We start from the raw sequence: 25,809 nt of genomic DNA, 5'->3' as shown, positions 1-25,809 counted from the left end.
TTGCAGCTGATAGATAGTCGGGTCAGATCGTTGGACGTGGAATCTTTTTCATCTGTGAATCTGACAAGTCCAGCCCCTTCACCCTACTTGGAGTTCATTTGCGTTCCTGTCACGCTCAACTGTTAGCCTCCTGCCAGTCCTTCTATCGTGTAACGTTAATGATGCTAGCTGAGACGTGTTTCCACACAGTGTCTTCAAATAGGGGTTTTTACTGTGTGGACTCGTTCACGTATGATGAGAAAACGGACAGAGAATGACTTTCTTAAATGCATTCCACTATTATATCAAGCAGGACTCATCACATGGCCTGCTCACAGATTCATATTGGCGTTCCTTTGCGGAGGAATATGAATCACTTGTGTGCTCTCAAACTGCTCTTTATATGCAGAGGGACAGAGGAGACGCGGTGCAACCACTTAATGAATAAAAGTAGCTGCAGTGTTTCCCCCTTTTAAAGTGATACTTGAACCAAAAATGTGTATTTTGCCTTTCAAGTACTGACAAAGTGGTGTGTTGAGCTCAGGAAGCCGTTTTTCAGCTCCCGCGTTCCTGATTTAGCGCCACGCTGGGAGCCTTCTAGCTTTTCCTTTGTAGTTTCTTGTTGTCGATGCCTCCACCACGTTTGGAGAAAATTGTCCTTGTAGTTTTTATGTCATCCCACTGGAAAAAGGAAACAAAAAAAACCCCCACTAAAATCATATTTCCACGTACTGTAATTCGCCAAAATACCACTAGGAGTGCTCTACTCCTATTTGGGAAACACGTGAGACAATACACTTTCATTTTGTCGTGACCTTCGAGTGCAAAATATATGCAGCATTTAGTGACCACTTGATAAAATTTGCTATGCTTCAAATCCTGTATCTGGTGGCCTCGAAATAAATGGAGGAGTTGTATCTTGTAGCCACGAATTAGTTACAAACTCTCAACCTATGTTTTTGTTCTCTCCGGCCATTTCTGGTCCACATACAAACACTGTTGTGTCGAGGGCTGAATTTATCAGGTTTCTTGATAGTGCTAATTATTTTATTCCCCCTCTGAGGCTTGACAGATCCCTGATTTATCTCCTAAAATGTTAATCACCATCACTCCGGGTGAAGCCCCCTTCTTCCACCACAACTCTCTCCATCTTCCTCCACTGCTCGTCTGTCAGACTCCCGCTGCACCAGCGGGAAGAGCCGCCGACGCGGGAGCGCAGTGAGGATTGAGTGCGTGTGCGTTTGTGTGCGTGTATGTGTGTGCGTGTGTGAGAGAGAATGGACCATACCGACTGACTCGCTGAGGTCAAGATGGGTGGCTCAGCTATAAATTGTTAACAGGGAAGCTGCCGGCGGACCGCCGAGGATTCGCCTGCTGATCGGAGGGAGCGGACCAGGAGGGACGCAGCTGCGCCTGGAGGAGAGGGTAGGTCCTCGGCAGGCTTTAAACCCGCTGAGAAATTGACTTTTATTGCTAAGTGGGACTTCAATTTGGACAAATCTCCGAGCTGTCATTCTGTCCGAGATTGTTGCTGCGACTTTTTTTTTTTTTTTTTTTTTGGGGCGTTTTACTGAAGATGAGTTGCGCTTCTCTGTGGCCGTGAAGTGCATGAATTGAGGACTTTGAAACGAGAAGTGAGACGTTTGTGTGTCAAAGACCTGTTAGAGGGTCGAGTGACGTTTAATTCTGACGGAATAGCAAACACGGATCGTCAGTAAAAGCTGTTAATCGATGTAAAAACTGGAATTAAAAATCTAAAGCATAAAAAAAATATGAGGATCAAAAATGAATGAACGAATTTAATGAATTAAATTCAACATGAGACGACTGCAGTGCTCCTGCTCTGACTGAAACCAAGAATTTACACGAAGTGAACGATATCCACCTATTTAATCATTTACAAAGTGTCATAAATAATAGGCTATACAGTTTAACACAGTCCATATCAGGAGATGAGAACATGGAGTTGTTCACTGACACTTGAAATACAAATTTCTGTTGAACTCCTAAATCCAAATCTTTGAAGGTTCTGAAGTTCCTCTCTCTGCTTCCGGCTCTTATTTGAATTGATGGATAGATGGATTCATTACTTTCTCATCTGTGATACCATCTGGTGGCCAAAGGGCTGCAGAAATGCCCTCATGTGAGGGTTCTCTCTAGATGCTGAGGCTCTGCTCAGTGGAAGACATCGTGTGGAAAATTGAAATAAGCAATACAAGTGTGTCCCAGATTGAAACAGTCTTTGTTTTTGCTGCATCAGGCTCCTCTGTAAGCGACTTCTTAGAGCTGCATTTTTAAATGAGATGTAAAAGCTGCGCCGGTGCCTTGTGCTCGGTTTGGAAGTCCCATGTTGGACAGATTCCCTCTCGCTTTGGTGAATCGGTCGATGAGACCCTGGCGGTTTTGTGAGTTGTTCCATAAGAAAACAACCAGAGGAAACATTCCTCGTGCAGTGGCTGCATCCTCGCTCCTGCCCTGCGCTCCTCTGAGGCTCATTTCCTCCCTCTCGTCAACTCTTGGACACATTGTGATCGGGAAGAGGAGTTCTGATGAAGCGAGCAAATATTCATATTTTGCCTTGACTTTAACTGAATAAATGGAGTCTATCTCATCCTCACGGAGTTGAGAAGGTGTGGTTTTTCCATCTCTGGCTAACACTGGAGGTAATGAAGGCAGGTCTAGTGTGGTGGGAGGTGCAGTGTCATCGTTTTGGGAGCTGTGCTGAGGGAACATTGCTATCTTGCATTGCTTCACTTAATTGCACGGAGAAAACAAGGGGCGTTCGGTTTTGTTTTTTTTTAAACAAAGATTGCCTGTTGGAGTTTTACTGTGGTATGGATGTCTTTTCACAATAAATGCAAGAAGTCACGGGATGTGTGTCTGTCTTCGAGTCGAGCTGATCCCTGTCAGACTTGGCGTGTGCAGTGTGGGTGCCTTGCGGGAAGGCAATGCTGAGCTAGCAGACTGAGTTGATGGACTGGATCTGGAATGGCTTGGATGCCTCCCGTATGCACAGGTACGGGTCGGCATCACCGGTCCACTCTTTGGAACTTTGAAGAGATCCGAACCATTAATCAAGAGTCATTTTCTCCTCTACCGGTCTTAATTGTTGACCATGACAACCATAACAATACGGTGTTTTGAGTTCGCTACACTGTCTTCCACTAACAGCTGGCGCACCCCATCCCGCAGCACATGGCGTCGGTTCCCAAGCCAAGGTCGGGTACCACACTGACTGAGATTAGAAATCCGAGATTATCGAGGAGGATTTTTTTTATTGCAATGAACGCCAGAGTCCAGCCACTAAAACAGTGGCGCCGCCAGGGCAGAAAGGGACGGAAATCCTGGTAGCAATGTCAGTAGAAAACGAGAGATCCCTGAGATCAACGTGAAAGCTCTGAGATCAAAGTCAGAGATTAGTCAGGGAGGTTTTTGTGACGTTACACAGCCAACGGCCCCTCAAACCACGGCGGCTGCAGTGGTAGTTCAAAAAGGGGACCACGAGGAATCCAGAGCAGGAAGAGTGTTGAGAAGTGTTAGACAACTGTGAATCCTCTCTGCCCTCAACTCAGCAGAGAGCTGATTATACTGCAGCTCCACATCTATATCATTCACTCCCAGTGGCCACCGCTCACTCCTGCCTCGCAGTGAAAGAAATGAAAGATTTATTGCCGGCCAGCTCATAGCCTTGGCGGAGCCGGGGCAAAATATGAAGGCGTCTCTTGTTTTCTTCTTGTGATGTTAGGAGCAGATAAGGCCAAGGATGTAATAGACCTGTCCAAGTGTCTCCAGCAAGGGACAACAGAGGAGGAGCAAGAGGAGATTAGACAAGAGAGGGAGAAGATAAGAGGAGCGGTCGGAGTGACGCAGGCAGGTGGAGGTTGTTGAGGGGACATGAGGAACAGGAATCCTGGGTGTTGCGGGGTCCTTTTATCACGTTTGACGTCTTGTTGCGCGCCCTTACAAACGTGACAAATAAGTGAAAAACATTCTGGGTGCATAAGCAGATAATAAAAGGATAATTGAAAACATAATAAGAAAAACGCCTTTAGGGTACAAGATGTTGTTTGGGCCAACCTTGCATGTTAGAGGAGGAGGTGATGTGAGTGTATGCTCATAAAAACCGTATCCCCGGGCCATCGCGGGGGAACACGTTCAAAGATGGAGTGCTCATTTCGATATTAGATGAAATCAATCCAGAAAACTGCAGCTTAATTACCCAGCACACTAAAGGTCAAGCTTGAATCCTCAGTAAAGCAAGAGATGATTAGCTTGTAAAATAAAATAAAATAAACCATATGATAAGATATAGGGATATCAAAACAACTTCCATTAGACGTGCCCCTGCATTTTCAATCCGCAGACGTGGTCGTAATATTGTCGTCCTTTAGCGCGCAGCTTTGCAGCGGGAAATAATTCAAGTAAGACGGATTTCCAAGAGTGTCCCGATTTCAGTTTGTGAGTTCGCACATACATGTTTAAAAATGCACGCCAGTAAAACAAACGATGGACTAGAAGCGAAGCCTGAGGTGGCAGTGCGGCAGATGAAGTAAAGATTAATTGTGTACTCGGTTCTTTTGTTTAAAGTCTCGGAATAAAAAAGCAATGACTCATTAAAGGGCTTGTAGTCGAGTCACGATGTCAAATCTAATGTGGCACCAAATATTGGTATTTCTTTCTACCTCCAAACGATTCCCTTTCAAGCTAAAATTCGTGTCATTCTTGCTTTCTGTTTGAGGAGAGTATTAGAGCCACCCACGAGGGGGGAAATGGGAGGAGGTAGTTGTTGTTTTTTTCATCCCACGCTTCCAGAAAAAAGTGGCAGTGTCCAGAAAAAAGTGGACATGAGATGTCTCCAATGAATGTCTTGGGCTCTCTTGTGTGGTCGCAGTTTTCAGCACAGTCCCTTCAAAGTCCTCATACTGGTAACTCCAGCGTGTTTTGCGAGCCAAAAGAGAAAGCTTTTCTTTGTTACTTAAGTCCAAAGTATCGTTTCACCCGTTCATCTCACTGCCTGTGCGCCATTTTGTAGAAGCAGTCACATGCGCTGGCTGTTGTCGACTCAAAAGGTCGACTTTATCCCCCGACATTTCGACTTTTTTCTCAAAAGTGCGGGATGAAAAAAAATTCTACCTCCTCTCCTTTTTTCTCTCGTGCGTGGTGGCCCTAATACTCCTCCATAGTTTTAAGATTGATTGATTGAAGAATTTTTTTTAAATTTTGTTTTGTTACATCATTTAAAATGCTACATTTAGGATCTCTGAACGTTGTGCTAGTGAGCAAACGTGCCAAAGGAGCTGCGTCTGAATAGCTGATTATGCCCGGACGTTTTGTAGCTTAACAAATATTTTTGCTGTCCATCGTCAGGAAAACACATTTTCATGTACTTCCTCCTACCGTTTCTGTCATAAAAGTATGAAAGAAGTAAAGGGAGTAAATCCTGAGCGCCAAGAATGTTTGTACCAGTTGTAAAGGTAGTCCATCCACTGAGACGTCGGCGCATCAATAAAACCGCACAATGTTGACCAATGACTGGATCGATTCACCATCCGTTGCCGTGGAAATGGTTGAAGTTGCACAGAGAGGGGAAAGCAAACGCAGACGCAACTCCATAAGCGCTGTTCTCTGTCTAAGCATGTCAATACCGCAATATGATCTGATTTAATTTGACCTTAAGAATGACACCAAATAAAACCTGACTTTTGTAGCCATGACCTCAGGGAACCGGCTGCGTGTGGCGGATCAGACGTGTACTCGCAGCGACGCAGCTTCGCTCTGGCGGTCATGTGCGAAATTGAATTGACTTGTCAGATCAGGGATAGTTTTACCAGGCTTTGAAAGGAAACCGATAAACTGATTTGATGGCCTCCCCCTAAAGAATTATACAAACTACTCACGCTGTCACCACTGCTTGCCTGAATCAAACAGGCTTCTGCTGTTTGATTGCTCCCCCCCCCTTTTTTTCTTTTTTTTTAGAAATACCTAGCAATATTCATCAGCAATAAATTATAAAATAGTGTGCAATGAATTTTGAATTATCTATCTCCCACAGCTGCTGGAGGAAAAGCGGTAGCACAGAGCCGACTGGATGTGTTTGTTTTCGTAAGTAGGTTTGTTACTCAGCCATGAAAACACATTTCTCTCTCTCTCTCTCTCTCTCTCTCTCTCTCTCACACACACACACACACACACACGCCTTTACAACAAACTAGATCATTTCCCCCAAAGCAATATGTAAGACAAAGTATTATTTATTTGAGCATTTTCTCGTCTGTCACTCGTTACAGTTGGATGAGGTTAAGCCAGCTATGATAAAAAGAATGCAGCTTGCAAAAAGATCACAATAATCTAATTGTTACAAGAAAGTTAACAATAGGCAAAATGAGATTGTCTTTCAAACAAGGTCATAGTGGGAGAAAGAAGTAGTCGAATTAGGACATGAAGCGTTCTAATCCCGGCGCCTGGGAGACATGTACACTCTTAACTGCACAATTTATTTTAGTTTTAGTTTTCGCAGCTCTTTTTGCGACTCGCTCAGCACTCACGCGTCTTTCAGGCACTGCTCCAGCTTCCGTGAAGGCTCCAAACTTGCAATAAAACACTGGAAATATAGCACAGAAGCAACCTGACTGAAGGTTTTAGGTCAAAGTCTGGGGGAAACTCCACTGTAGAAGATAAAAATATGCATTTATCCTCATTAATTGGACCCAGCTCTGTCTGTGTACTCTCATGAGACCTTTACTACCTGTCTTTGGAAAAGTTATGCTCAGTGTTTCCATCATGATTAAATGTGATCAGTATGCTTGCACAAACTCCTGCAGTGACAATCCCAAGAAAAAGGTCTGACACTCTTTAATTCCCAGTTAGGTTAGCGTGGTTAAGGTCTGGTTAGCTTTAGCCTGGTTAGGAGAACATAATAAGTACATAAAAACGGCGTCTCACTCCTGGCTCTGGGTTATGTGGGCATGTTGCTCATACGTATAGAGAGGAGAGACTGAGAAAAGCCTGGTTCTGCGGCACGCTAACGGTACCAAGCAGCTCATATAAACACCTTCATTTAAATATTGTCTTTTTTAGAATAAATTCAATAATCGGATTATCTTTGTAAACCTTTTCAGTGACTCGTGGGAGATTATAGATGGGAAATGTGGTTTCCTGCATCAATATAGACTCCAAAGCAGCACAGGAGCAACAACATCACGCTTCTTTTCACCGTCGAGACGACCGTCATTGTGACTCCAGGGGTCACTTGTCATGAAATACGAACATTGGAAGCAGCTGAACAGTCGATAGTGTTGTGTCACAAGAATAAAGATAGAAACTCTGCACCAGAAACAAACCTGTCCACATGATACTTAACTGTAAAATCAGCAATCAGTGACGCTACCCCATTAAAAACAACAACAACAAAAAAAATCAACCAAAAACAGAGCGCAGCCAGCTTGGCAGAGTCACCATGCATGAATAAATCAAACGACGTGGCTCCAGTGACCTCGCTGTAGTCTCGTCAAGGAGAAAGAGTTTGCTATTACTGTTATTTTGTCCTACAACACAATGTAGGTTTGCTGAGGATGTGCTTATGATAGAATGCAGGCTCCAGGGACGATTAATAATTCTGTTATGAGGATAGTTTTACTTTTCCTTATTGGAAATTAAATGCCTTGTTAGCAGTGTGACACAGTAACTGCTAGATCTGGTGGAGCATGGGCCAAGACGTGAGCCGATAAATTCGGTGTCATATCTGATTTTAATAAATTCCTCAGGAAATATGACACGGACGTTGGCAGAAGTCTGCTCTCCTCTCCTCGTCTCCTCTGGTTTTACACCCGATCTTTCACATCCTGGACTGCAGAGGCCCGTGTCGGATTAACACCTGCGTGATGTTGTCCTCCATCAGGTACCTATTTCCTGTCACGTGCCTCAAAATCAAACCACTGTCAGAGACACAGCTTGATCAGAGATGGGTAATAGCATTCCTTGGTGACTCATAATTAGTACTCGAGGCCAGTTGGAGGCCTGGAACATGAGCTGAGGTAGATCCTGTTACATTTTTGGGGGGCTCAGATGTTGCTACTATCATGCAATTCTCTGGAAATATTACACTGACCTCGGATGGAGGTTTGTGCTCTCTGCTTCTCTTGAAACAGTTCCATCTACCAACATATTACTTTCCTCAATGTGTGCTCTGACCGTTATTGTTGGACTGAGATCGTTGCAGTGTTTTGTTTTGTTTTTTACTGCCACATTAAAGTGCCTCTGATAGTTTCAAAGGGAATTATACCCAGCTGTCGCCTCCCAGTTTGCTTTCTGTGCTTTGTTTCTGTTCCAGTGCGTGACTGGTTTTGAGTTCTCTAGCTGGGAACATTAAGATAATTTTGTATAAAGAATTCCTCCGGTGGGCAGATGTTTAATGTTTAGCTTCAGTTGTAGGTCGGCTCAGGGGGAGACACCAGAGCCAACACTCCAGAGCAGTTTGGCGACCTCGTCTTCTCCTCCGATGATTCTCTGACCGCACCTGCCCGCTGCGTTCTGTTGGTAAAAGGCTTCTTCCTCCACTTTGTCTTTGAAGCTTCTTTCTTTTTAACATGTTTGGTTCCTGAGAGCAGGAATGATGTGCTCAGAAGTCCACAAATATGGCAGCAAGTCAAGTTGGGAAAATGCAATTAGAACTTTTTATCTTGCTGGAAAAACTCCTATGTTTGGGCCTGTGTTTGCCGTCAAGGTTGACTTCAGTTACCTTCACGTTTTCTTCTCCAATAATGGATCAGTGGAATAACGGTCGAAAAATTAGCAGCAGCTATTTTGACAGCTCAAATCTTCAAGCGTCCCTGACCACAGCCGTTGTTTTAGATGAGATCAGATCAGATGATTTTTTTTTTCTCTTATATGATAGAAAATGGAATCGTTGGTCAAACAACACAAGCAGTTTATGTATTCACCTTTATTTTGTGAAGGAAATCAATTAAATTGATTATGGGGGGGGGGATCATCAGTTGCACATTGGAGGTTACCTCTCATTGATATCATTCGTGATTAATCTGCAGATGCTCCTCGAGATGAAGGCTTTCTTATAGGAATGGTTCGTATGTTCTGGGTGCTCAGCTCTGCGCTCCATTTCTGAGGTGGAAACACAAACCCTTAAATGATTAAATGATACGTGCGCGTCTGCGGCTGAGCTCTGCCGCTCCGAGTGCTTACTCTTTATTTAATTATTGAAGACAGCCGACGTGAGCCATTAGCTGCCTGTCATTTATAGAATGACACTTCAGTGGGCCGGCGCTTGCTTCAGCAACTGCGATACCCTCCATTTCACAACCCCCCCCAGTTGAGTGACCTCCGCCAAAATACAGTAATGATGTCAGTGCTACTCCACACCAAGTCCTCTACTGAGTCCGTTCATTACCTTGCAGTGTGAAATCAATACAGGAAAATGTCATCTACTGTTGCCAGGTCAACAGGTGGGATCATTTATTGATTTGTGTGACAGGAATCATCTTGGATATGCACTGATTAGTAAATCCAGTCGGGGTCCTGGTTGCTGCTGCGATACTGAATCTGTGATGGAATTTCTTGATAGAGAGATTCGCCCCGGAGCGAGAGAGAAATAAATCAAAATGAACCAATCTGCGGGAACAAGTGATATCTCACGGTCCAGAGGAGTCAAAATGTGGGAATACTAGAGGTTACATGAGTTAAGGGTTTTCTTTTTGTTTTTTTAAGTGAACTGGGACGTGATGACAGTCGGCCTTTACTAATCCCTGATGACATCATTAACAAACAAAAAAACGCAGGAGACGGGGGATTGCTTGGCGTGAATTTGTACTCACAAAACTGTACTGCTCACGCTGACAATGTACAGTTCATAGATGTACAAAGAGCAGACAGTAGTAGTGCAACAAAGCAGTACCAGTTTATATAACAGCACATCATAGTGCCCTCACGTATGAGATGCACACATGATTTAACCACAATCCTCTTATTTCTGTGGGCTCGAATTTGAAAGTCACTTTGATCCTGGCATATTTTAAAAGTGTAGTCTGGCCAAACATGAAAAGTCACTTGTGTTCATGTTTGGGTGAACTATCCCTTTAAGCATCTTTTTAGCATTCTCATCAAGCCTGGTTGTCGGAGTGTGTCAGGACATGTGCTGGTCATAGCGGGGAAGAAGAGTCGGAATATTGTAGCATTCAGGGTTTAAGGATTGCAAGAAACCAATTAGGGGTAGCTTGAACACAGGGGAACTTTAATAACGTCACGCCCATGCTCCACACTTCTGGAGGTCACCAATTCAGCAGGGAACATAACTCACGGCGCTCCAGCCAATCACGGCAGGGCATGTAGATCCCGCACTTCAATTTCATCACGTTTCCTGCAGAAAGAAACACCTTCAGCCTTTTAACCTTGTTAACATGCGAATGGGGTCTTTTTCATGAAGTACAAGACACACCACGCATGAAAGAAGCCATCAGCGTTCCGCTAAGGCTGCTTGATTGTGTCTGGAATAATAATCATGACAATATTTAGGTCATGGTTGTTGTGCATGATTTCTCATTGACTTGCTTGCTGGCTTGTTGCTGTTTCATGTCAGAGGTTCCAAACAGCCGAATTGACTTGACCGAAGGCTCGCGCGCTCTCTCTCTCTCTCTCTCTCTCTCTGTCTGTCTGTCTGTCTGTCTGTCTCTCTTGTCTTGGCTGGGGCTCTGAGCTGAACATGCCGTTGCCTGGCTGGAGGCCAAAGCAATTTAAGACACAAGACAAGAGTATCTTTGTGACACAGCATGCTGGCAATGGTTGTTTTGTCTCTCCTACATGAGATTATACTTCATTATTACAGATGCATGGGCCCAAAATGCTGTTGTCATGCAATTCTCACGCGTGTCAGAAGTGTTGGAGATGAGAACTGCAGATGGAAATAAAATCAAATTCTTACTGGGATGAATCCGCAGGTCCAGATCTGGAAAGGACAGGTTCCACCTGTCACGCATGTTAGGCAGGAATCTCAGCAACTGGTGGAAGTTATATTGGGGCCATCAACACCTGGGCTTATTGGTCCAAATCTTTGTTGATTCAGGCTCACTTTTCTTATTGAAAAACTTCTCCATTGGCTTTTTCACATACAAAATAGTTACAAAAGCATACGAATAAAATTATTAAGGTCTCATTCTTTGCTCACTTCTCCTCCTTCGTGCAAACCCCTTAAATTCATTAGTTAGTCATTAATCTTGTCCCCCTAATTCAGTTAAGAATGAGAAAACTCAACATTCTGCATTCAGACTGCGTAGAAAACACACAGATTGCACAAACTAAACTAATACAAACAAACGGACAAACTTTCCGTCAAACTCCATCGTCAGTGGATGCACAAACAGGTCATTTTGTCAGGAGTACAGGAATAAACACTTCAGCAAGGCCAAGGTTTGGTTCCTATTGTGGTTTTTGAGTTGCAAGGTTGTTGGTTTCGTACATTAAGGAGAAAAAGAACAGCCCCAACAACTGACAGCAAAACACAGAGACACTCTCAAAGGAATAAACAAACTTTGCTGCTGTCATCCCTTTATAAGGAATGTTAGCTGGTATCCTCTGTTTGAACTTGCTTGTATCTCAGCTTCAGAATTCGAATGTAAGGTTGAAGCTGGCCTGAAGCCAGGGCCTTGACCTGGGTCGGGGGGTGAACCTGTGGTGTCTCTCATAATTGGAAACTGGTAGTCAGAACGCTTCCTGATAGTAAAGCTGACGAGCACGGAGCCAGCGTTGTCTCTATGCGTAGCTGTGTTTAGGTTATGTGAAGGTCCCATTTGTGCGGAACGTTCTAGTTTGGTGTTACCGGGTAGTGGTGGACTGTTTATGAAGGTCGGACACAGATGTTCTGGGGGATGTGACTCAACCTCATCTTACAGTGAACCTTGTCCTGTCGTGGAAGCCGTCTCTGAGTCTCCAGCCTGTTTCTTGTGTCTGACGAATTCCTTCATCACACAAAATTCCTCCACACCCCTGGGTGTCTGTGCTGGTACACAGAAGCTAATAGAACTGTTATTTCCTCTTGGAACCGCTAAATTGTGATTCTTGAGTATTTGGTAGTGCTATGAACAATTCAATTTTTTAAGTATCTTAACCCAAGAGCGTTCACCTCTTCTGTTCAATAAACCTTTTACTAAATGTTCCTCTTGAGTTAAGATCCAATAATGTTTGTGTTAATTGGTGGTTTGAGTCACATGACTAACTGTGTAACTTCTGTTCAGTGCTGAAGGAGACTGAATTATTGGCCATTGTGAGATAATCGATGCCTGTGAGAACAAGGCCAATTAAAGAGGCAAATAGTGTCTGCAGGCGGCCTCATCAGTATGGCTGCTGTGCTGCAACGTTAGCTAGCATTCCCTGTCGTGTTCATTTCAACACTGCGTCCTTTAGGCAGACGACGTCAGGCAGCGTTGTGCTGCAGGATGTCGCGTTACCGGGGAGAAAATAATAAGTAGAGTGCATTTGCCTTAGAAAAAAGAAAAAGGAGAATATACATTTTTATTCTCAAATACTTTTCTGTGTTTAGGTGAAAAATATATTTGTGTCTTAATGTTCTTTGGGAGCTAACAACAGATATGCAGCAGTGTAGATGTTACTGCATTGGTTATCTGTTCATATTTATGTTTAAGTTTATGTATTTTTTCGGGACATTAATTACATTTATTTAGTAAACGTACATTTGATTTCAGCAGGGTTGTTTCTCACTTGCCATTACGTTGAAATTGTTGTATTTTATCAAATAGAAAAAGAAAAACAACACCGGCAAAAAAAAAGAAAGATATCAGCACCGGTGTCCTCTGAGTGTCTCTGAGGTGCCGACCAAAGACAAATTACCCGTCCTGGCGTCACATTAAACTTTTATCAGATCCTCTTTTGAAACTGTGGATTGAGTGCACAATGTGGGCCGAGAAGGTCCCCCCCTCTTTTATCCTTTTCTTTGCTCTTTTGTGTTATCACCATCCAGACTGACCATGTCCACTGGAGCGAGATCATGACTTCACTCAACGAATCAGATGAGACCTCCTCTCCCTCCTTCCCTCTCTCAGCCCTTGAACATAATTTCTCCTCCCTCGTCACCCATGAGTCCTCATACTCTTCCGTATCCTTCCCCACCTCCTCCTCCTTGCTCACTTCCTCCAACTGCACCAGCGCTCCCTCAACATCCTCTCCTCCCTACAACTTCTACGCGGTGCTCCTGGTGCTCCTGATCTTCTGCGTGGTGTTTGGCAACGTACTGGTGTGTGTGGCGGTGTCACGTGAGCGAGCCCTGCAGACCACCACCAACTACCTTGTTGTGTCCCTGGCTGTGTCCGACCTGCTGCTGGCCACGCTGGTCATGCCCTGGGGTGTCTACCTGGAGGTGTGTGTTCATGTGTGTGTGTGTGTGTGTGTGTTTGTTTGTTTGTTTTGTGTGTGTGTGTGTGTGTGTGTGTGTGTGTGTGTGTGTGTGTGTGTGTGTCTGCATTTCCATTTATTCTGTTAGCTTTGCCAAGGAGGTCATGTTTTCAGTTGTCATTGTCAGGAGGGTTGTTGAAGAACCACAGCAGAAGTCGTTCATTTTGTGGCAGATGAGTCGATCAGCAGCACCAATATCTGTGTCAATAAAGTTCTATTCAATATCCGTCTCTAATAGGAAGTCATCCCAACATGAGTTCAAGCCCAAACACATTCAGGGCAACAGTGAGCTGGAATTGATGGGTAATACTGACATTAATAACGAATTAATATAGTGCCCTTCAAAAGACTCAAGGATGCTTTACAAAGTAAGGGCGGCTCGACTGAAGGTGAAAATTGAAGCTACCAGTGGCAGGGAAACAAGTGGCAGGGATATCCAGAGCTGCAGCTTTGCAGATTACTGCAGGTAGACAGTTCCAGAGGGTGGGCGCTGCGACACTGACTGTGACTAAATCTTCTGAGTTTTGTGGAGGGGGTGGAGAGCAGACCAGTGTCAGAGGACCACCGCGTCCTGCAGGGGTGTAGAGGTGGAAGGAGGTGAGTGAGGTACTGAGGTCGAGGGCATGAAGGGATTTGTTGGTGAGACATGCGGTGACACTTTTCAAAACAGCCTCTTCAATATTTGTGAAATGCAATATTTGCCTTGGAAACAAATCTGACCCGAGGAAACACCCAATCACACTCGCAGAGTATCTAAAAAGCTACAGTGTCGACCATATCTGGTTTGCTAACTTTGTTGCAGCACAACTGAAAATGTAGAAGTTTGGACTTTCGGTTTTGAATTTTTTTTTTTTATGACTGAAATAAAATTTTGCCATTTTTTTTCTTCCATCACTCAATTTTTTTTTCAGTTAATTCCAATTTACACTTGAGCTCAAACTAGGATTCTGTTCTTTTGCTGAAAACTATGTTTAATTTTTCTGTTTATTGACAGATGGAATAATTGAAGCTAATTGTTATTACCAATTACACCGATTGTAGTATAATTTGTTTTTCATAAAATTTGTGAGGAGATGATGCATTAATATGTAATGTTAAGCCAAAGTCACGTTTTCTTATGTTAAATTGATGAGGCTGCTCTCACTTTCTGCTGCATTGCAGTGAATGTTTCCACGCATCATTACTGTTAGCTGCTGTGTGATTCCAGATTAGTCTCTGCTCCGTAACCCTAAGATTTTTAATTGGGTTTTCAAAAGATCGACAAATCAATTTATGATCATTTCATTTTGTGAATGATTTCAATCCTCTGTCTAGAAATCACAAATGGCATCGCTCGAGCAGCCAGACGTGATTGTGTCCTCTGAAGAGAAAAATGACTCCAGTATTTAATATCCCACAAAGTGATTCAGCCTGGTTAATATTATCGCTACTTCAATGCTGTTACAACACATTTTATTCATTATTCATCTAATATGTAGAAAAAAGAACTATAGAGGGAAGTTCTCCCTTGAAACACGCACAACTTGACGATGTGTGTCCTCCGTTGAAGGTGGTGGGAGAGTGGCGCTTCAGCCTCATCCACTGTGACATCCTGCTCACCCTGGACGTCATGATGTGCACCGCCAGCATCCTCAACCTGTGCGCCATCAGCATTGACAGGTGCATCCTTTTTTGACTTTGCTGTGTGTATTCCCCCTTAAGAGAGTGATATAATTAGACGTCTTCATTCTGTACGACTGTTCATCTCTCCAACGTTCCATTTGAGAAACAAAAGTTGATGAGAAATACTTTTTATCCTGATGGTAACATTAAAAAATGTTGGCAGCGAATGCTTAATTTAGGTAATTGAATATAATGTAATTTTTTTTTATATACTAGAAATTGAAATATATTAAAAATGATGCAAATGAGGCCAAACAAAGAGTGTACAACTCTCTGTTGTACACTCTTTGTTTGGTCTGCATTTACAAACTGGCACACACACTTGCACATTTGCATGCTTTAGCGGACATTACCTAAGGGCAGGGAGTTAATGAGCACCTCACGATATGCCCCTCACGATAATATATTATTGCAGCATATTGCGATCGATGCCATATGATACAAAACAGCTGAAAATACATTTTGCTGTGTACCACCACGGTTGTCTCTTATTCACCTCACATACATTTCTGAAAATCAAATTCTGAATGATTAGAATGATATTTGCTACTATTTTCGGGCCACTGACTGAATATTAACACTAGGATTTTTATCACAATTTGATTTTATTGTGCATTACAATGAAATATAAATCAATTATAAAGACTTTCCCAAACCATAACAAGGACTTGCCTCGTCCTGCCCTTAACCTTACAAGTCTTCCCCCCAAAATGCATTTCTTCAGATGATTTATTGCATGTGTACACACACACACACACACACACACACACACACACACACACACACACACACACACACACACAAAAGACATTGAAGGTGCATTCATCATCCTGCTGTCATCCAGCAGCAGAACAGCCATCTCTTTGTCTTTCACCAGGTAATATCAGTCCTTCACTCCAACTTTTAAAATGTCCTTTGGAGGCATTAGGTTTTTTTTCATTTTGTCCTCTTGGGACCGACTATATTTGATGATGACCTAATGCCCCTTCCTGGATACCCAGACACCCAGCGGGCAGGAGGTCTGCAGCTGCATCCTAATTCCTCTAATAAACTGACACATTGAGGCTGATAATTTGGTGCAATAAATGAGGACTGAGTCAAATGCTGTAGTTGGAGCAGGGGACTAAATATATTATGCAGGCAGAAAGTTTGCTGCTTTATCCAGCTCATTAAATTTGAAATTAAAGAACAAGGTCCAAGTGTCCCATGCCAGCAGCTTTTTGCAGGTGTCTGCTGCCGCCTCAAGAAGGAGCACTGGAATTTTTTTCATGCACCTAACTTGTCAGAGGACGTATTCTCGCCACTGATGCTCCCTTTTTTCCTTTTTCAGATGTGTTGGTCACCCTGGTAGCTGAACAAATAGGACAGAAGTTATTTATTGCTGTATCTGTTCCTCTCTTATGCAAAACTATAATAATAATAATAATAAAAAGCCCATTGATGGGAGCAGATTGGCCACCATATCCCTGTCTCAGATGACTCGTGTTGACTGATTTGTATCATCCTCTGGTTTTATGTTGAAAAAGCAAATAGTAAGAATAACGAATAGATAATAAAAAGGAAAAGTCCTCTGTCTGTGTTTCACTCAACTGGCATCACACAAAACATCTTTCAGATGAGAAGACCGTTTATATTGTATTTGCTCATTAACTAATTAAATAAATGGTGACTCGCAAACTTTAGAATCAACCTGAAATCAAATGTGAAGGGGAATAACTGTGTGACTGCAGTGAGTGACTGAAGCAGAGCTGAGCAGGAGTTGCAGCAGTGACCTTTTTCTCAGGATTACAGCAGCTGGCTGAAGAAGACTTGTTCCTACAGAGGACGGCTCTAATTGGTTTTGCCGTGACGGGAGTTGTGTGACGTGTCCTTGTGGCTGTGAAAACGATGACAGTGCACAAACATATTCACAGCTGCAAAAGCTGTCTTACAAGCCTTTTTAAAAATGCGTGGTAAATGTTTATCTACTGCTCTTTATCTTGCGGTGTTGCCTCATTCATTCGTTGGCGCTCTGATGTCATACAAGGAGCCTATCTGCAACCCAGGACCAATTAGGGCTCAGTTTTTCTCAAGGACACTTCTGCACTGTCTCTCGGGACCCGGGGGATTGAACCAGTGGCCTTCTGGAAATCAGAAGGCCACTGCCCCAATCATCGGTGTTAAAATGTGTAGCATGTGTTGATGTATTCTGATACATTTGTATCCGTTTTTTACGCATGTGTGTGTGTCCAGATACACAGCAGTGGCCATGCCGATGCTCTACAACACCAGATACAGCTCCAGGAGGAGGGTGGCGGTGATGATTGCTGTGGTGTGGTTCCTCTCGTTTGCCATCTCTTGCCCTTTACTGTTTGGACTCAACAACACTGGTAACAGTACCATCAGACCCTCTCCTACTGCAAGTTAACTTGTGCTGCAGTGCAGTTCAGCCGTGCCGCCTTCCCATCCAGAGAGGTTACAAGTTGTCGTAACCCCTTCTGAAAGGACGCTGGCTGCCATTGACAGACAGCAAGTTAACACATGAGCATGTTTAGCTTGTTTCTGCCAACTATTCTGCATCTCTCTTGGTGCATCTTCTAGTCCTGCAAAGTGAAGTGAAGGGAAATGAATTCCAAAATGTCTAAACCATGAAAATCCTGTATTCCCTATCTAAATCAATGCCTTCCCAGCGTGCCAGCATGTTTTTTCTTGGCAGTTGCACTTTGGAAAACAATGACAATTCCTCTCGAGTGCTGGAAACCTGTAACAAGAATGAATCATCACAAATAGAAGAGATGGCCCGAAGCAGGCTTCGTTTCACAAAAATGACAATAGTGCTCATGGCACCGTCTTTAAAATGGCAATTCTAAGTCAGGGTGGAAATGGCAGCAATATGATGAAACGTCTTGTTATGTAACATGGGCTTCAAGCTGTGCAAAAAAAAAGTATATTTTGCTTTTCAAGTACTCACACATTTTGGAAGTGTCACTTGAAATTGACTGGGACTGTCGCTGTTTTCTGTGCAAGCAGCACATCTGTTACAAAAGTTAAATACTACATAGTTATAAATACATCAACATAACACAGGTTTATTAAATACGTGACAAATGTTTTACATTTTTTTCCTTTTATAATAATTGAAACATCACCATGACAACTTTATGGGAAAAAAAAAAGACAAAAATATGGGTCAGAAATCCCCTGAAAATATCACTTTCCAGAGTTGAAACCTTCAAACTCCAATGGAAGCCTCAAAATGTAATATAATATTCTACACTGCCTTTAAAAACCCCTCTGGAACTGTACAGGTAGTAAGACCTTTAAGATGTTGGTAGAATGTCCCTTGTCAAATGCATCATCATGGCTGCGGATGATAAATATATTTAAAGAAAAATAAGACAGGTGATTGCCATCCTGCACACCTTACATCAGCTTCTTATTGGGGAGATGTTTGGGTTTTGGCATCGATTTTTTTTTTTCCTCTTCAAAATTCCACAGCAAGAAATTTAAGCTAATCAGCTGAAGTGTTTGGTTCTTGGTCACACACGACCTATTCTAGGGCAGGTTATGCAAATATTATGATTATGTAATTAGGAAAGGGAAGATTGGGTCCTTCATGACTACTTTAGTTCACATCTGTTGAGGGAATTAAAAATCAGCAGAGTTCTGTCTTCAGTCACCCTCTAAGGTGTCGTTTGGAAGGAAAAAGGAGAGACTGAGCTCACTAAAAGTCAGCCATGCGCACTTGCATCCATCTGCCTTTGAACGTGATTATCAGCCTGTGATGCGAGAGTAGATGCAAGAAACAAACCCCAGCATGTTAGTCAGCACACGAGATGCTCAAATCCGTTAGCACACACAAACAGACCTATCATTTCCATACGCTGCACTCAGTGAAGCAGTCGTCGACGATGTCTACCCGGCGAAACAAGTGGGCACACTTAATCCTCAATTCGTTTGTCACCTCACAAAAACAGCGACAGTTGAAGAAGCTCAGCATCTTACCTCCGACTTAATGAAGGTCACTGTGAGCAGGCATCTGTGCCGCTGAATTTAAAGACAACTAAGTGAGGCTAAGTGGGAAAACAAGACAGACTGTGACAGCTGACAAGCACCAGCCTTCGTTCAGGATCGCAGCAGGATGCTGAATAACAGCAAATCAACCTCTCTCAAGTGAATGTTCAGTCTGCTCGGGAATGAATCAACATCTAGTTGATATGTCAATATTGTAAGTATAATAATATAAAAGTATCTTCCTTAAAGTTTTATTATTACTATCTCAATTTTTTTTATTAACCCAAAATTTAGATTTTTTTTCTGATATTATAGCTTAAATTATAATTTATCATGGGTATATTTTTTAATTTAAGACACATTTTAAAAAATTTTGTCTTCCTGGTAGCAACAGGCCTCGGTTCATTCAAATATATACATACATAAATTGAAAGACATTTTTTTCCTTCTGGCCGCCAGCTAGTCAAGAAGGTACCACGTGCAGCTTTGCAGACCCAGCCTTCGTGGTGTACTCATCGGTGGCCTCCTTCTACGTTCCCTTCATTGTCACCCTGCTGGTGTATGCTCAGATCTGTGTGGTGCTGCGCAAACGAGGCCGGCGCACCGCACCGCCACGCAGGCACGGCCTTCATGTTCAAGGTGGGCCTGAGGCGGGAGAGAGTCAGCGGCACAGGAAGGTAGAGTATTTAATTGTGATTATTTTTTAATTTAATGTCCTAAATGAATGATCATTTTTCTAATAATTCCTCTAGAATTTTTATACGGTCTCTATCTGCTGCCTCCTTCCCTCTCAGAATAAGTGTACGCAACCTGAGGATGTGAAGTTGTGCGCTCTGATCCTGAGACCCACCACTGCCGCCCCCCAGCGCAAGAGAGTGGTGAGTCACTTGACCAGATATACACACCGACGCCAGAGATCTTGCTTGTCCTTGCTTCATCTCTGAAACCACAATTCCTGGCCTTTGCTTCACTCCTGCATCCTCCCTCTCTCCCTCTCTCTCTCTCTCTCTCTCTCTCTCTGTAAGACACTGGTGAAGGAGGCAGTGGTTCACCCCCTCGAGGTGGAGCCAGGTTGCTTCCTGCCTCAGACCGAGCAGAGTTTGGCTCCTCCCCCTGCTCCCCAAACATCCTCCCACTCTGGACGGGCCAGGATCTCCTTGTCCATCTCGGTCGGACCTGCGCCGGTTCTTCCCTCAACCGTGACGCGATCGGCCCTTACACCTCGCCCACCCACACTGGAGGATGGCATGAGGGGCCGCGAAGGCTGGCGAGAGCGCAGCGAAGGCAGGGAGAAATGGGGCATCACCAAGGAGAGAGTGAGAGGGAGGCTGTCGCAGCAGAAGGAGAGGAAGGCAACACAGATGCTGGCGATTGTGCTTGGTGAGCAGCCATATTCATAACGTGCAGATCAGCACACCTGTGACCTGTCTCACCTGACATGGGATCTGATTATCTTCCTCGTCTCAATGTACATAGGTTCAATTATAGAAGAGGTGGTTTAGCAATTTAAATAAAGGCAACAAACAAGAATTAGAAAAATACCCTTTTAAAGCAACACATCCAGAAGAATAGTTCACTCAGAAAATGGAAAAAAGGCCTGACGTGCCAAGTTGTTACCGATGCCAATATTTTTTTGGCTTAACTAAAAAACACAGTGTCAGTGACGTTTGTCAAAACAGTTTAGCAGATCAGGACACTTGGGTTACATTGGACATGCAGGCGTTTTACACTTTTTATTTTTTTAGTCACCATTCGCTTCAATTGTTTGAGATAAAAATGTAACGCCACAAATCCAGGAGTGATTTGTGGACTAAAAGATTTCCCCCAACCATCCATCGGCATGAGGATGAGGAGATAACGCCTGAATTTCCTTTGGGGGGGGGGGGGGTGAACTATCCCTGTACCCCGCATGCTTCCATTGCTCGGTTCGTTTTGTTCTTGCTGTTTGGAACGGTGCATAATCAGGAGCCAGCTTGAATTTTGAAGACATTTTTCCTCCTCTCTGTCTATTACCTGTTAGCTTTCATTAAACTGTGTTGGCAGGTGTCTTCCTGGTGCAGAAAAACATACTTCTTGGTTAGGTGAGAGCAGAAAGTCGAAAACAATCTGTCCTTCATACCACAGAAAAAAGTTGAACACTGAAATTAGATTTTACCTGTTTGAAATATTAGAAAACAGAAGATGAATCTGTTGAATTGGACATTTTTGTAATGTATTGGCAACGCTGTATGAGACAGTGCAAACATCTTTATAATTATCCTCCACTCTGGAACTCAGATGTTTTGATAATCATCAACTAATCATTAGGGTGCAAAAAAAAAAAAAAAAAAAAAAAAGTAAACATCAGAATTCAACAGTCAGAAACATTTGTTTAATCATTATTTTTTGGTTAATTATTTTTGCAAACTTTTAATAAAAAACTCCTGTCTGTCCTCCCATTTGATGCCATTTTACCCTTGTCCTCGAGAGCCCCTGCATTTTTTATATGATAAAGATCAGTCCATAAGCGTGACACTACGTCTTTTCTTTAAATCCCCCAAAAATTTCAACGATGACTTGTCAGCTCATGCCGCGACTGTGCGTGCAGACGTTTATTTCCTGCTCTGCTGAACGCACACATTCTGTCCCCGTTTCCAAGGTGTGTTCATCATCTGCTGGCTGCCTTTCTTCCTGACCCACGTGCTGAAAGCCCACTGCACGAGCTGCTGCATCTCACCTTCCCTGTACAGCGCCGTCACCTGGCTGGGTTACCTCAACAGTGCCGTCAACCCCGTCATCTACACCACATTCAACATCGAGTTCCGCAAAGCCTTCATCAAGATTCTGCACTGCTGAAGAGTTGGAGAGATGAGAAGCGGCTGTCAAGAAAAAAAAAATTAAAACCCAGTGGTGGCAGGTGAGGGAGAGAATCGATGAGAGAGTGAAAGTCAAGAACTTTGATGGGAAGGATTGATTCGCTGGAGGAAGAAAATGAGGCAAGGGATAAAACTTCAGAGTCAAACCAGCTGAGTGACAAGTAGAGGGAAGCTACATGTAACCAGCAGCACAACTGGGTGAAATATTTTAGATGATCAAAAAAAGAGAGTCCAGAATGTGAGGAGAGAAACATGAACAAAGAATACAAGCATGCAAACAAACAGGCTGCTGATAGAATGAAGAAGGAAGCGCGTGCTGGGTTGTGTACATACAGACTCAAAACAGACAACACCAGGACTGAGGATCTGCATCTCAACAGTGACTCCCATCCATCTCTCTCGCTGAGACTCGCCCAGACGGGACTGTTTTCCCAAATCATGCCAACACTTGACTTGTGCTGTATTTAGCTGTTATCCGCTTAATACATCGTTTCTTTATTTGTTCTCCCATCTGTCTCAGAGGACAGCCTTAAGTTAACACCAAGGGTTTGATTCAACAGTGCAGAAGAAAGAGGAAACGATATTAAATGTCTCTTTTTCACACTTTCCAACAGCCCACTGCAGTTTGCTGATTGATGGCATATTCAGACTCATCAGATAGTGGAGGCACCTTTCATCCACATCGATGTGTAGATTTTTCGCTTTGAACTTGTGGAAACTTTGTGATGAATAAATACCCACTTGAATAGTTTAGAGCAGGTATGACAATTATTTGTACAGGCCACGAATAATGACAAAAATAAACATGTCTGACTTTGCTTATTTTGTTTTGAAATCATCATCAAAATGAAAATTTTAAGATTCAAATTGCTTCATTGCAAACAGGATTTTTTGCACCAAAGATGTTCGGTGAAGGTACAGAAGACAAAAAATATCTGCATAAAGTTGCGTGAGATCAGCTGGGTTTTTTTTATACTTCAAACTGACTTGCAGTATTTATTAAAATGGTGATTTAGCTTTCTTTGTGGCTAAGCGCTAGCAAAGAGGATCAATAGACAGGCAAGGGTACGTTTTTCTTCACGAGACATTGCGACTGTTTGCTAGCTTCTGCTTCATATTTACGAGACAGAAATGAGGGACGCATGAATCCACTCGTGCTTAGAGAGTCATTATGTGTGTTCCCAAAATGTCAGAGTGTCCCATCACAGTAGACATTTGGATATGCCAAAGCATTAGCGCAATTAACAACATCAATGAAAGCTAAATGAACGCCATTAAACTTGTCCAAAGGCATTATCCTGGTATAGAACGTCGCCAGTCTGATTTCCTTGGACACTTGAATGGAGCGGAACCATCATTCATGTTATCAGCTCCACACATAGCAGATATTTCCTGTCTAAATGTCTAATAATCCAATCATTTTTATTCATAGAATGTTAACAGGCCAAATGAAGTCCATTGCAGATGTATTCATTGAAGGTGAAGAAAGAGAAGTCATTAGAGGGCGCCGGTTAGATGGGGTAAACTTTGAGCTGCATGGCTGCATGTTCATCCTGACGTTTGCTTTCAACAACATCAGACAAGAACAGCTCCCAAGTGCCAGATGGTTTGACTGTCACAGGACAGACACAACGAGAGGTTCACTGTCTGGGACGGGCGGCTTCCTGACAGTAACGCTGCAGCTCTGTCAGTAAATCCCACTGATGTGCTTCACTGTGCAGGATAAAACAGATGCAATGGGATGCAAATGCTGCGGTGGAGAAGCTGAACTGGAGGTTCGTCTCTTCTCCGCAATCTGATACCTCGGGGACGAGAGGCCGGCAGAGCTGAGTGAGGAGTACAGACTGGTGCCAGTCAACTTGATTGGAGTAAACAAGAACTCTGACACCAGCACAAGCGCAAATAACATATGCACGCTTCATTTATTCACTCATGCGGTCACTGCTCTTAACACCTCGCCCATGTCAAGCATGCAACACTCAGACAGGCTAAGTGCAGGGAATTTTGTGAAGTTGGATTGTAGACGGCGATGAGGTGAAGTAAATAGCAGAGGCGGCGAAGGGAAGAGTTTGGCAGCTATAAAACAGAATATTGACCATGCAAAGGAGGAAAAAAAGATGTTTTCAAAGAAAATTACCAAGGGATGGCAGGCAGAGCATTTGTCCTGTCTAAAATGAATATTTTTGGAGAGCTATGAATGAAACATCTCCACAATATTGCTGGGTTGCTGCTACACAAGAGACTGAGAAATTTCGTTATGATTTCTTTCTTCCAAATTTTTTTTTCTCCCTTTGGCTTGCAGGTAGAAGCATGGCTAAGAAAGCAGAGTGTTCAACGCGTTAAATCCACCAACAAAAACTGGACCAAAAAAATGTTCATCGACCGAGCCCCCTTTTTCAGACTTTGTCAAATAAAATTAACAAAAATCATATCAAATCAAACTGACTTAATGATTAAAGGGGAAGTAGAATGAATGTACTAAATAATGCATTTTCATTAAGAAATTTTGACTTGATCGAAATCAGCTACCCCCCCCCCAAAAAACTAACCGACACATTAAAACTCACAGACACCAGAAAGAAATGAAGGTTCATCACCAAAAGGAGAGTACTATTGTCATGATTTTCTCAGATTGAACTAAATTTTTCTCAGATTAAGACTAAAATGTTCTGAACTGTTGTCTAAAACTAAACAGCGTCAGAATTTATTATATATATATAAAAAAAAACCTAACAAGGACATTTTACCGAGAACTAAGGCTAAATGTAGAAAAATAGCTGCCAAATGTAGCGTTAGAGGAAATTTGATTTGATCGAGCTTTAATTTTGCTTAATTTTTATTCAGTTTTGCGTTTGTTCTTTGTGAGCACCAACCAAAGCTTGAGTTCCTATAGACTGCTGACATTAGTTAAGCCTGAAGTAAATGTATTCATGCTTTGTCTTGATGAATGTATATACTATATATAATAATATCAGTGTTTTGTAATCGCGCTGTTTTTTTTTTATCATATGGACTTGTCATGTTACTCTGTCTCAACAACCTTGGATATGACATTAAACTCACAAGCACAACTGGTGTACCAGCTATTTGTAGTCCTCCACTGATGATATGTCACATCTCTGAAAGACATTGTACTCTTATTGTCCTTTTTTTTTCGTTTTAAATTTGTTCAAAGTGATTATTGTTTCGCCTCACCTGGATTATATTTTCATTGCCTCCTTTTTTGATTCCATAAAAACGACCTAGTTTTGTCTCATTCATCTTAAATTGGTGAAAGAAGAAGACCCTTGGTGCTCTGGTGCTGCGTCACGCCGGCTTCTGTCTGGTTCTGTAAAATGTTCAAATTAGATATTTAAAATCTGCAATTGTTGAATCAAAAAGTGTCTTTTTGTTCATGTAGATTTTGCCATGTATATTTTTCCATTTCACCGCCACCGTGTTTGTTCTTATCTTAAGACAACCTGATATACCGGCTGCTTGTGATGCGTCTCATCTCCTCCGGCGTGTTTGATCTTTGACGCGAACTCCGGTAAACTCAAAGTTCCTGCTGAGTTACACCACCACGGGGCTCCTGTCACCGGGAGCGCCTTGCGCTGTCAGATGCAGTAACGTGATCAGAAAAACCAAATACTCTTGGGAAACCTGGGCAAACACTCCACAGACTCATTCACACAAATGTGGCTTTTCAAATTCATAATAATCATTGCAACCATATCTGGCAGTTGTGGGGAATTCAACTCCTGCGCTCTGTGTGCGTGCCTCCATTATAGCCCGTTGTTGTGAGTGGGAGTGGTGTGGTATGCATTACCCTCTGTTGTTAAATTCTGACCCAAGCTCACAATTATCCCCATGAATATTTCATAGACGCCCGATGACAGGGGTGCACATATCTGTTACTGACCCGGCC

The 25,809-nt window shown here is 42.9% G+C and overlaps 1 protein-coding gene across 5 annotated transcripts; it reads left to right on the top strand.

The window, feature by feature from the left end:
• Positions 1-1,108: 1,108 nt before the first annotated feature.
• Positions 1,109-22,655, top strand: drd2l (dopamine receptor D2 like). 5 transcript variants are annotated; one of them, XM_086217945.1, is made up of 10 exons: positions 1,109-1,404; positions 6,032-6,081; positions 7,743-7,876; positions 12,962-13,357; positions 14,942-15,051; positions 17,287-17,423; positions 19,507-19,724; positions 19,842-19,925; positions 20,073-20,427; positions 21,686-22,655. In XM_086217945.1, the coding sequence occupies exons 4-10, from the start codon at positions 12,989-12,991 to the stop codon at positions 21,880-21,882; spliced, it is 1,470 nt and encodes a 489-aa protein (XP_086074071.1). In that variant the 5' UTR covers positions 1,109-1,404; positions 6,032-6,081; positions 7,743-7,876; positions 12,962-12,988; the 3' UTR covers positions 21,883-22,655. The 5 variants fall into 5 exon arrangements, with proteins under 5 accessions (XP_086074071.1, XP_086074072.1, XP_086074073.1 ...); XM_086217948.1 differs by lacking the exon at positions 1,109-1,404 and adding an exon at positions 4,407-4,437; XM_086217946.1 differs by lacking the exon at positions 6,032-6,081.
• Positions 22,656-25,809: the final 3,154 nt, after the last annotated feature.

This window comes from Aulostomus chinensis, chromosome 11, assembly GCF_037954235.1.
Source record: "Aulostomus chinensis isolate RoL2024-O1b breed Wild chromosome 11, RoL_Achi_v1.0, whole genome shotgun sequence".
Taxonomy (NCBI): domain Eukaryota; kingdom Metazoa; phylum Chordata; class Actinopteri; order Syngnathiformes; family Aulostomidae; genus Aulostomus; species Aulostomus chinensis.
This window is presented reverse-complemented; position numbering and strand designations above follow the sequence as displayed.